This window comes from Sinocyclocheilus anshuiensis, unplaced genomic scaffold, assembly GCF_001515605.1.
Source record: "Sinocyclocheilus anshuiensis isolate Anshui unplaced genomic scaffold, SAMN03320099.WGS_v1.1 scaffold446, whole genome shotgun sequence".
NCBI classification, from domain to species: Eukaryota; Metazoa; Chordata; class Actinopteri; order Cypriniformes; family Cyprinidae; genus Sinocyclocheilus; species Sinocyclocheilus anshuiensis.
The window spans coordinates 2,946,819-2,959,626 of NW_015544247.1; the positions used below are offsets into that span (position 1 = coordinate 2,946,819).

Consider the following 12,808-nt stretch of genomic DNA (forward strand, 5'->3'; position numbering starts at 1 on the left):
TTTTCTTTATTTTATAAAAGCACAACGTTTTGTTGATATTGTGAGTGCACACAAATAAAACTAGACCCTTTACAGTTTAGAATGATGTATTACTCTTACCTTTATGAGCAAAAATGACTGCGTATTTTAAGTTGTTTCCACTGTTAGAAAGAAATGCAAGTGATGGCGCTGGCGCCTCTATGTGCTGCAGAGCACGCTTCAGCTTCCACTCTCTGCACAAACTATTGGATATGCGTCTATAACAGGCACATTTATATAGGTTAAACATTTAAACTAACATTGTGATATGCTTGAACTGTTTTATATATAGATTTTATTTTAGGCAAGTCCTGATGATTTGAGAAGGCTAAATTGATCAAACATAGGCTATAGGCTAGCCTATCTGTCTCTGTCTGCCGCTGGCCTTTACTTAAAAAAACAAAAAACAACAAATGAACAAAAAATACTCCAAATGTTTTTCTAAATTTACTTTATAAAAAAACGAAACGAAATATAATCACTTTTCCATTACATACAAAACTGAACTATTTTAATAGCTGAAACAGTAGCCTAGTATAAGCTTTTTTTGGGAAAAGGGGAAAAAAGACGGGCTAGGGCCTTGAGACCCGTGCAGGGCTTTAATCCACTTCATCCAGCGCTGTTTTGTTCTCATCTGTGAGCATGCTCTTGATATATGTATTTTAGCTGTGTAAATGTATAATTGCCTTTTCATTATTTTTTCAGTTTTATTTAAATTTGTAGTTAAAACAACTAAAAATAAATGTATTTTAAAGTTTAGAATTAGACAGCCTTTGCACACAGGCTTACGCTGAAAACAACAAAATGGAACCTCAAAGTTGATCTAGGAAAATGTTTGCAAATGTATAGGGCCCCATTCCTATATTTTGCCTGGGGCCCCCAATTCTCTAAATCCGCCCCTGGGTCCAGTGTCACATAGGGGTCACACAATAACATATGTAATTTACATCTTTTCAATGTGTGCCAATGAAAAGACTCTTTTTTTATTATTAACCAATGATGTCTCACAGCTGACTATCACCTCTCATTGGCTCATTGGAGTCATATGTAGTCCTGTCGTAAAATCGAGCAAACAGTTTAAGCTGGCAGGCGCCAGATAGTGTCGATTTCAGCTAAACGACGCGACGCCTGCGGTTGAGTTCTGTCATGACGCGGCGCGGCTCCTCTCCTCTCAGCGCTTAACCAGCACTTGCCCTTCTCTAATTCTAGCTGCTAGCAGAGCTGACGGATGAGAGGAGGGGCTCCCGGGTTCAGAGAGGCCAGACATTGGATGAGAAATTATCAAAACCATTTTCCAGTCTTTTCTGGTAATGCAGATGATGATAGCCCTCATTTCATGCAAGATACTTTTTGAGGAGAAATTGGTTATCGGGCGCTCAAAAGAAAGCGGGTGAAGACAGCGATGAGAGACGACCCCAAGGGCACGCACAAGCTGATTGAAAAATAAGTTAATTTCGAGCCCAATCGATGGTGGACAGGCGGGCAAATATCACGGGAAATTAAACGAGCAGGACCCAAGAGAGCAGCGCCATTGACCCGTGCTAATAAATTCAATGTAGTTATTTCATTTAAACTCCCCACATCTCGCCACATCCCTTCCCCTGGAACACGGGAGGCTTTTCTCATTTAACTAATTACACTCGATGAGAAAATTAGATGTTAATTTTACTTTGGATTGAAATAGAATTATTTATTTATTTCCTTATTATTTATTCACCGAGAGGCACCGTAATGAGAAGGAAATTAAAAGGCGTGCCAGCAGATGGATGGTTCAGGTCACACAGTAATCTTCTTCCGACTTGATTGCTTGATTAGGTCGTTAGCGCCTTTCTCTTTCTCTTTCTCTCTCTCTCTCTCACACACACACACACACACAAACTCAGAGAGCAAATTGTTTCACATCCACCTGAGGCTGATGAGATATTATCTGTCCGAGATGCTGCACTTGATCGATGTAGTCAGTGTGTGAATTGTACAATGACTTTTAGGGCTTTTTTAAAGGAATTTTGGCTTTTTTATTTATTTATATTTTTTTTATTAAACGTCTTCCAAATGATTACATTAGATATTAAAAGTAAGTTCTAGGCGCTCTTTAGTTATAGTCCCGCAGCGCAAATTTGTAATTTGGCACGATTATAGATGATAGGCTACATCTGTTGTCTATAAGACAAAGTTATTTGGGATAGGGCCTATAACTATTTATAATAAAGTGGTAGGCTACGTGATGCTATTTGTCATAGCCTACTTTATCGACTGAACTCAGGAAACTAATCGCAAAGAAAATCGCGAGCAGAGGTTAAGCTACTTCCGTGATCGCTCTACTCGCTTTGACAAAAATCGAACTTTTGTTATTACTGAAACGTTTGATAACATTGATGAAACATATTCGTAAGTATGAAAAAAAAGTAACTTATCTAAAAATCCATAATTAGCGACATGGACTAATTAGAGGGCTCGAACTCCCATAATTCGCACCTTTGATAGCCTATTCACCTGATGTTCACCTTCTGCAGATGACATCAAGAAAATAACGACTAACCATTAGGCTACAGCACAAACCACTGGTTAATCCACGCAACATAGGGTCACTGCAAACGGAAAAGATACTTCACCATTTCTTTTATTTGCACCATTTCCTCAGATAACCACACTGACACCTGAGAACCTTTAGGCGCCCTTTATAAGGTCGGTTCTCAGAGGAACCAACAAGTTCCGCGCGATTCATCAACAATGCAACGCGGTAGAGGAAAGGTTTTGAGGCACTTCAAAGTTTCTTGAGTAGGCTACCTGAGCATATTTGAGGCACTCAGAGGTTCTCCGAAGGCATCTGAGAAACCTCAATTGGTGCTTCATGTAGGCTATAACATAAGATACAGGAGTGAGTTTCGATTTGGCATAATTTGTTCGTCTGTCATATTAGGCTCAGAGTAGAGATCTATTAACCCAAAATTGATGTTTTATCGCATCCTTAAAATATAATAATGTTAGTCCTGTTCGATTTCCTCATTTTTAGTCTAAATAGGCCTATTCAATTGTAAATCATTTTTAGGCCTAAAACAACATGCTGATAACTTAGTCATATTGTTATAAAAACAGGAAACGCACAAAGCATTTTTCTTAAAAAAAACACACATACACACACACACACACACACACACACACACACAAAAGAAACAGAGAAAAAGCTGACGTAGCTAATTCGAGGAATTTTACAGGGCAAGTCTTAACGTAAAAGCAAAATACAATAAAGACCAATAATATTTTAACTATTTTAACTTTATTTTGTAGGCCTACAACAGTAACAACAAATAGTCGTCAAATAGCCAAAAAAAAAAACGAATAACTGAATGCAGGGGCATACAGCAAAATTATTCGTGTAGGCTTTTTATTCAATAAATAAAAAAGAGTGGTTGAAGAGAGCACATTGTCGTTCTCTTATATTCTCATTTAATGCAAAAGGCGAGCGTAAATAGTTCAGTGTTCGCTCTCTACCTGTATTCTGTCCTCGGGCAGCTCGGTTTTCATGGCCAGCATTTCTCTGGCGTACACATCCGGATAATGAGCCTCGTTAAATGCCTTCTCCAGTTCTTCCAGCTGGTAAGATGTAAATATTGTTCTACAAAAGAACGACATTCAATTGTCTTAGGAAATCAATATTAGAAACATCACGCATAAATTGTATTTCAATAACTACTCAAATCGCGTGGACCCTCCGCAAATGTCGAGGCCAGACTACATGTTTTCTTTTAGGATTTAAAATATAAATACAATCGTGTGTGTGTGTTTTATTTTATTGTTTTCATTTTATTCTTATTATTTCATTTCATTTTTTAATTCGTAGAACTGAACAACTGCTTAAATATTACATATTGATGTATTAATGTAATGTATCAATATAATGTTTATTTCTAAATTTAATTTAACCATTTTTTTCCTATACAATATAATCGAAATGCCTCTTAAAATATAACGATATAAAATACAAATTAGTACAACGACATTGCTATTATTATTATTAGCCTATTAAAAAACTATAGGACTATATTTTGACTGCCTTTAAAACCTACAAATCTTTAACTCATTATGAAAAAATATCCATAATTAGCTCTTTTAAAAAGGGCCAGGGATCTTGGGCATTCTTGCCGCAGTTCGTCTGTTCCTCAAATGTTATTTTCCAGTTGATTTCAAACTGGCCATGACTGCCAAACCATCGAAGCAAACGTTTTAGAGGACTAGAATAATTTGACGCGTTCCTTTTGTTGTTTCGGATGTTTAATAAAATAATCCTGTAGATTAGCATACTGTCATTTTTACTGTCATTTCACATTAATTTTAGTAGCGTTAAGCCTATACCTGTGTCGTCTCTTTTTTCTCTTCTTGCTCTGGCTCAGTGAAGATTTTGATACTTTCCTTTCACTTGAAGAGACATCCTCTGAATCTGTAACATCGGGGGAAATGTTATTCAAAATGTGAAATATTATATGTTTTGCAACAGTTATAGCCCTTTAATTTTAAAAGCACATTTTTGACGATGATAATCACGTAGTGTTTGGAGGAAAATTATAACAATTTATCATAAATAATACAATTTAAATAAAACAGGCAACAGGTTGGAGTCTTTTTTTATCACATTTTCATCTTTATCATTTAAGAATCGCAACAAGAATAGTAGGCTATAACATGTAGCCTAATGGTTTATTAGGGCCTTCTCCTCCTCAGTTAACAAAAATGACAACGAGAAATCGAATTTCGATTTTCGGGAAATTGAAACATGAATTTCGCAGGCCTGTGTACCTGAGCTGGCGGACTGGTTCGTTTGCAGCGGTCCCACTGTCCTGTTGAGCGGCTGCAGATGGACGTTCTGCGCGTCTGACAGCACCTCAAGAAACGCCGGCTGCCTGTAGAACGATGGAATACCTCCAGGGCCAATTAATCCCATCCCAACACCAACACCAACTGGACCGAGCATCGACCTGCTGGCTAGAAGGTGCGCCCCGGCAGGGAACGAGTCCAGTGTGCTCCGCGGAGCCGAGGACGACTCTTTATTTAGTCCCAGGATCTCCTGGATGCCGAAGCCCGTGCATTTGGGCGGATGTGTGGTGCTGCTCTTTGACAGATGTGGATTGTTATTTCCCCCGTTCTCAGCGGCACACACTGATTTTGATTTGTTCAAACTTTCCGACAAAACAGCCCCATCCTTTCCTGTCATGGTGCCTCTGAGACTATTCCCTTCTTCACATACGAGTCGGTCCCTTGTGCACAGGCATCCACGGCGCAATACGCATGATCCCTCCTTTTATCCAACAGGTCCATCCCAACATGGGTCAAAACTCAACAGCCAATCAGCGGCGAGTAAGTGATTTAGAATTCCAGAGGATAGAGAATGCTGCTCTCCCTGTTTTTTATGCATCATGCCATTTCATTCACATCACATTTTGCTTACAATTGTGTTAATCAGACATTTAACCAAAATTAGCAAATAAAATGAGATAACTTCGAAATTAAATTTCGAATTAAATGTAGGCTACTCAATTTAAGTAATAATAGTAATAATAATAATAATAATCTACATGGTAAAATAAAGGAAATTAGGAAAATGTCTGAAATAGAAAAGGTAATCTGGAACCATACAGCACGCATGTATGTAGCCAGCAATGTTAGAATATATATAGAATATATATACAAAATTATTGTGAGGGTGCATCGCCTGGTACACCAAATCAAAAAAAAAAAAAAAAGTATAAACAGGCAAAACTGACAAATTAGTCATTTTATAAATAATCTGTCTTACAAAACTAATAAATAATTGAATCATATAAGGCCGAACGTTTGTCACTGAAATAGATTGCTTAGCTAATTTCTGTTGGATGTTGAAGGATTCAGCAGATAGGCTACAGAACCTGCAGGATTTATAGGCTAATTCTTATCGCTATATATTTCTCTTTTGCAAAAGCTAAAACTCGTTTTAGCCTTAAAATAAAAGGCTTCGATCATAAGTGCAAGGCTCTAAATAATGAATATAAATGGGTAATGATGTCTGAGATTATAAAAAAGAAAACACGTGTCAAGTTCTGAGAATAGCCTATTTACAAATGATTTTGAACGCGTTTATAAGTGGCATTCCGTTTGATCTTTTTATATTAAAAAAAGGAAAAAAGGCCACAATATTGAATTTTCAATTTATAATAATTATAAAATTGTAAGACAAAATTGCTTTACTGTTTATTTACCTCCTCCCCCCAAAAAAAAAATAAAAATAAAATAAAAATCAGAAAACGAAAATCGAAAAACGGGTGTATTTGTCATAATCACATCACCGTAAAATTCTTATTGATTTTATTATTGATAAATATTAAATTGATATTTAATTAATCTTGGTCAACTGGAAGCAGAGGGCCATCACGAAATGTGGGTGTCTAATTTTATTTGTTTACAATAATACAAAGCGTTTTTATACACTCTAAAAAATGCTGGGTTGTTTCAACCCAACGTTGGGTCAAATATGGACTAACCCAACTTTTGGGTTAAAAATTTAATGTAAATATTTGGTTGGGTTAGTCCATATTTGACCCAAAGTTGGGTTGAAACAACCCAGCATTTTTTAGAGTGTATGTTTAATTTAAAAGGGTAAAGGTCATTTAAGGGGGAAAGTCGGTACATTAGTATATTTTACTTATTCTGCTCTTTCAGAAGAACTGCTGTGTATTAAAACATAGTTGCACCCATTTGAACAGACTGCAAAATATAGCTTATTCTAATTACATCCAAGTTTCTTTAATACACCGAGGTCTAATCAGCTATTACTAAATTACAGTGGGATTTTGATTCGTTTTGCAGATAATTTGTGGCACAATTTGGACATCTGGACAGATAATTACTGGGAGATAATTTATGGAAATGAGCAGCGAGCCTCTGATGGAGACAGAGATAACACCAATCTTATCAAAGTGCCATGTGCTGATGCATAAATAAACGTCATGATTCATATATGACACCAGCAGAACGTCAGACCCTAGCGCCTGATCTGTGGCTTTTCTGGCTAATGAATAGCTACACCCAACACTTGGAGATGTTTTATCATGCTGAAAAGGCCTGATAATAACCATACCCTGAGTTTTACTAATAAAGGTGCACTGTAATCCTGTCTGAACAGCTTAAAATACAGAAAAACCATGTGATTTGTGGCCTTATGGGACATTATTCAATTACCCATCCATGCTAATTCTTTGTTGGCCTGGCTCCATGGCAATTACATGAGATGATCATCAAAACTGGCAGCCACACAAAAGTAAAGTTTAATCACATATAGGAATATAGCAAACGACTGATCTGCAAATTTAGACAACAAATGCGTAAGCAGTGCGAGAGAATAAAACTTCACGCAAGAGTTTCCGGCCGCGTCGCCTCAAAGCATTAAACCCCGCGCCGCTGAGCAAAATATTACCGCTGCAATTACACAGGCACCAGTTGAAACTAATTAGAAGCCATTAAGTGGAAATTTCATTAAGGGTAATGAAGAAATCAATGTTATCAAGATATGCTAATGACACATCACCCGCTCTAGATAAACCCATCTATTTACAAGGCTTGCGCTTTGTCAAAGCAGCCTGTCAATTACAAACTGCTTCCTGCCCTCTCATAGCCACCGCTTCTGCTGTAATCTGTGCAGGGCTTTGTTGTTTATTGTGAAAGGAGAAAAAAAAAAAACACTCTCCCTCCATGGCTTTTAATAATCCATCTACATATGAAAATGACTGCATCCTGTTTTACATGCATAAGAGGACAAACTAATAAGGCTGTATAGATTAAGGAAAGATTTAGTTCAGTCATTCGTGTAGATTGGGTGGCCTATCAAAGACTGGAAGATCTGATGGTGGCAGATTAAAAGGCAAACAGCTGTTGCAAAATTTGTCCCCCCACCACCCTCTCTGAATATTCAGTCTCTTGTGGGCCTATTGCCTACTTATTTTAAGTTAAATCCACCATACAAACACAAAGCAAGCAGTTGAGATACTGAAAAAGCGATTGCGTTAGTCAAACAGATGGATGGGAAATTACACCGCTGCCTTGACCTCCACGAAAAATATGGGACGCAACCTTTGTGTACGTTTTCAAAGCTGCTAAAATGAGAGTTTGTCCAAACTTGTAACAATTACTGTATAATGTGATGAATACAAATTAAGACCTCTCTTATATTGAAATGCTTGACTGCTATTTGTCTTTACGAAGAACTTTCGCTGCTGGAAGGTCACCGCAAGGTAATGAGCTTTGGGATGGGGCTGTATTATAGGGACATTGTATTGCATTAGTCCGGCCCCTACACAGATTGCTGGTGCTTGATCTTCTCATGCCAGGCAATCTAAATGAAGAATCGCTTGTGCTCTTCTGGTCATAATTCTGTATTTGCAATGTATTGGAAGTGATGAATTGTTTTTAATGTTGCATTTTGTTTTTGTACACCAAGCACACACACACAATCTGCAGCAGCATAAAAGAGTGTCGCCTAACTCAAAGCCCCACTCATGTTCCCCTTCATCCAGAACCTCTGATATTATACTGGATATTGTTTAGCATTAATTGTATTAACGTGACATTTATTATGATCATTCAATCATTCATTTTTAACATGAAAACAATCACTACTGTGTCTGAAGATACTTATTGCTCCCCCTCACTTTTAGTGACATATCTTAGTTTGTTATACGTTTTTATGGGGCAATTATAGGGAAACATTTTTGAGCAAGACCTAACAGAAAATATATTAATAAATGCAATACAGTTAAGTGATCATTTCTGGTATACCGGTCAAATGTTTTGGGTCAGTAAGATTTTTTTTTTTTAAAGAAATCAATACTTTTATTCAGTGAAGACGCATTAAATTGATCAAAAGTGACAGTAAAGACATTTATAATGTCACAAAAGATTTCTATTCCAAATAAATACCGTCCTTTTGAACTCTCTATTCATCAAAGAATCCTGAAAAAATATCCATCCAAGTTTCCATGAAAATGTTAAGCAGTACAACTATTTTCAACATTGAAAAAAACGTTTCTTAAGCACCAAATCAGAATAGAATGATATCTGAAGGATTATATGACACTGAAGACTGGAGTAATGATGCTGAAAATTCAGCTTTGACATTACAGGAATCAATTAAATCTTGAACTATATTAACATAGAACACTTTGTTTAAATTGTAAGAATATTTTACAACACTACTGTATTTTTGAACAGCATAAGAGACTTCCTTCAAAAACATTAAAAAATCCTTTGAAAGGTAGTTATGTTTTAAGAAACATTCCAGGTTTGATACAAGTTAAGTTCAATCGAGAGTGCTTGTGATTACAATTTACCATCCCTCCTTTTCTTTAAAAACAACAAAATTTGCAGTGAGGCACTTAACAGAAGTGAACGGGGCAAACGCGTAATTAAATAACATTAAAATAACACACAATGCCATAAATCCTAAAGCAACAGTAAAAACGGCAAGACAACTTAAATAATAAACAAGTTCTACATAAAGAATCACTGTAGGTGCTTTTATACAGTTATAAGCTTTACATTTCCATTTTTATATCCTCCAAATGTTTGGCCTCATTCACTTCCATTGCATCAGCGTAACCTCGGTTTTTGCCGAAAAATTCTTTTTTGTGGTAATCACTATTATGCCACAAGTGCTGTCGACTGAGCTTAACTTGTATTGAACCCAGAATGTTCTTTTAACAAAGCAAACTCAAATATTTATAAAAGTTAAGAAAGCTGTGTTGAAGTCAACTGAAGTGCCTGTGAGGTATTTTAAAGTCACTGCTAAGGCTACTGGGAATCTCCTTTTCCTGAGACTAAGGATTTTCAGAGCGGATACTGAGGACAGCAGTCTGATAATGGCAAACACCTTGTGCTGAGTAGGTGGGAAAAAAATGGAAACTGTAGAGTTCTCTCCCTCATGAACCGCTATAAGAGCCCGATGTCCCCCTGATGAAGAGAGTTTGCTAGCTCCAGTTTTCTCATTCAGCTCCCACAATAGCGTGTTTGGAAGCTGCCTGCCGGCATTGCTTAATTAGGCGAGGAGTTGATTAATTTGCTCTAATTGACAGCTAATTAAAGGCCTGAGGGCACATCGGATTGACGTTTGTTAGGGCAGCAAGGCCCGTCGAGGTCAGGGCAATGGGTTGTTTATGACTGTGCTGGTGTTTCTGGAGACAGACCCTCTGTGGGGAATGACCCTCATCTTAAGGAGGATGTCTGGACAGGACCTATGACAGGCCACGACTACTGGCGGGTGCCATTATGTGAACCGCAGCTTCCGTGATGTCAGTTTACTGACCGGTCCGCTCACAACAGTCACTGCACATCACTACTGTCACAATGTATGAGAGCAACAAAGTGTAACGGATGCAATTGTACAGAACCAACAAGTGCAAAGTTCTGTCAAACTTCATGAAGTCTACCAATTAGACTATTAATAGATCAACAAGAGAACAGAGAACACTCATTCAGCTAGTATGTGAGACTGTTTGCCAAAAGAAAAAGTAAAAAATGTCTGCTAGAGAATAGTCAAGCTTACTTCAATTATTACAGCCAAACCTACACACAGAAATAATTTGGTTACTCAAAATTTGGTAACACTTTATTTTGGTGTCCTTGTTACGACGTTACATCTACTTACAGTAATAACAGTAAATTATGCATAATTGACCCTTCGTAAAGACCTGCCCCCCATAGTTACTGTTGCTAGGTCTGACAAGCCATGCCGCTCTAACACCACTTATCATGTTCTCACGCAGTGAAAAATACAACGCGGAGCTAAGAGGACACTGACAAACAGAGTCTGTTTCTGATTCGAAATTACATGACAAAAGTAATCCATAATACACATTTTAGGTAGAATACTTTTTGATTATGTTTTACCTAAGTCGTTTATCACATTGATTTAAATAGGATAATATTGTATCATATTGATACAAAAACACAAAGAGTAAGAAAATATATTTCATTCGTTGCAATTAATAACATGAAGTGCATTAAACATTACGTTACGTCAAGGTTTCCCAAACTGGGGTTTGTAAATGAACTGCAGGGGCCTCATGAGTTTAACGAAAATATAATAATGAATTAAATCATAAAAATGGAAAATTAAAATAAATCATTTTAGAATAACACATCGATCAAAATAAAACACTTACTAAAGAAATCAAATATTTAATTTGTTTACCTGCATGTCATGTGACCTTTAATGAACAGAGAACCGCGAACATGAAAATGTGATAATTATTAAAATATTTATTTTTAAATCGCAGGGTACTTTAAGTAAATATATTAGGCGAAAGATGTTCACATGACACAAAAAGTTTGGGAATCCATGCAGTACATCTATTGTAAATAAGAAATAATGTGAATTTGTGTATTTTAAAATTGGGCATTCTTTGTGTGAATGTCCACAAAATTGGAAAGCTTTCTGAATGTATACAAGCGGTAGGCTCTTTTAAGAACATTTAAAAGATGAAAAAGAGGGATTAGGGCGAATCAATAAATTATGACTAATTTATTGCTATTGTGTGAATAATATGTAATCAATAAAAAAGTTACTGTAGTCTGATTACAAGTGTTTCAAAATTTAATTTATTCTAATTACAAGTACAAAGTCTTAGCTTTCAAATTTTGTATTTTTTGAGAAATTCAAACAATAAATACCATTTTGTGGCTCTTTGTGTCATAACAGATCACTAACGCACCTCAGTACAAGCGGCACGTGAACCAATTGTCTCTTCATATTTACTTAAAGTACGAAATAAAAATGAATGAACATCAAAGGTGTTTTATTTCACCCGTGGAAAGACGCCAATACACACTATTTTTCAAATTGAAGTCCACTGAAGTTAATCTAATGTTACTCTCCTGTCTAATTTGTTTGTCTGACAAAATGCCGCATTCTTCATTATGATTGGTCAGATCACCTGTCAGTCAAGCTCCTGCGAAGGGTCAATTATATGCAGCCTTAAACCTACATGTTGTTAATATTACTTACAGTTGTTTGCTCATAAGTTCATTGCTGTCCATTTTTTTCCAGCATTGTGGCCGATTTGCAGATTGTACCTCGAAAATTCTCTGTATTTTCACATTTCCCATTGATTTGTGTGCTCACAGCCAATGGCACAAAAATCACTAGGTTTTGTACCATTCTGATTAAGGAAATCTTAAAAAAAAAAATCTAACTATAAACATTATAGTGACTGAAGAGCACCACAGGGTTAAACTTGCAACAAAAAAGCTTGTTTAGACAGTTAAAAAAAACAGGGACAAATCTGGGTCCTCCAGAGTAGGATCAGACACCAGCAGTAGCTTTGCAGGGTCTAACTGCAGCTTCCTCGTTCCATGTGAATCAGAAAGACAATTAGGGGCTTATTAGGCACTGGGGGAGAGGCGTACCTCTAAGAATTGGTGGGATCAGGAGCGAACACTCGCCAACCGCAGCCAAAGCCTCTACGACATCTCCAGCCGAGAACAGTCCTGGCCACTGTCTCCCCTAATTACACTCGCCAGAGCGTTCTTTGTTTGCCGTTCAGCATGCCTGTCTGATTCCCTTTTCTCCCGGACCGTTTGCGCCAATGTCCCTGGAAGTGTGCTAATTAGAGAAGAAATGGCCCTAGTAATTATGTCAACTCTTGTTAACAGGGATGACAATGAGCAATATTATTTTTACGCAATGTTTTGTGCTGGTGGCCTTCAAAACTTCCAATTCCCATTAAATAGCAAAAATGGCCTTGCACTGGTGTGGAAGCATTCTCATGTC

The 12,808-nt window shown here is 37.0% G+C and overlaps 1 protein-coding gene across 2 annotated transcripts in view; it reads right to left on the minus strand.

Moving 5' to 3' along the window:
• Nucleotides 1–5,485, minus strand: part of LOC107697755 (visual system homeobox 2) — a 13,634-nt gene extending 8,149 nt beyond the window's left edge. For both annotated transcript variants that reach the window (XM_016498598.1, XM_016498597.1), the window contains exons 1-3: nucleotides 4,813–5,485; nucleotides 4,372–4,456; nucleotides 3,511–3,634 (exon numbers count right to left, since the gene is read on the minus strand). In XM_016498598.1, coding sequence (XP_016354084.1) covers nucleotides 3,511–3,634; nucleotides 4,372–4,456; nucleotides 4,813–5,227 — 624 coding nt within the window. In that variant the 5' untranslated portion in view covers nucleotides 5,228–5,485. The remainder of the gene's footprint in view (nucleotides 1–3,510; nucleotides 3,635–4,371; nucleotides 4,457–4,812) is intronic.
• Nucleotides 5,486–12,808: the final 7,323 nt, after the last annotated feature.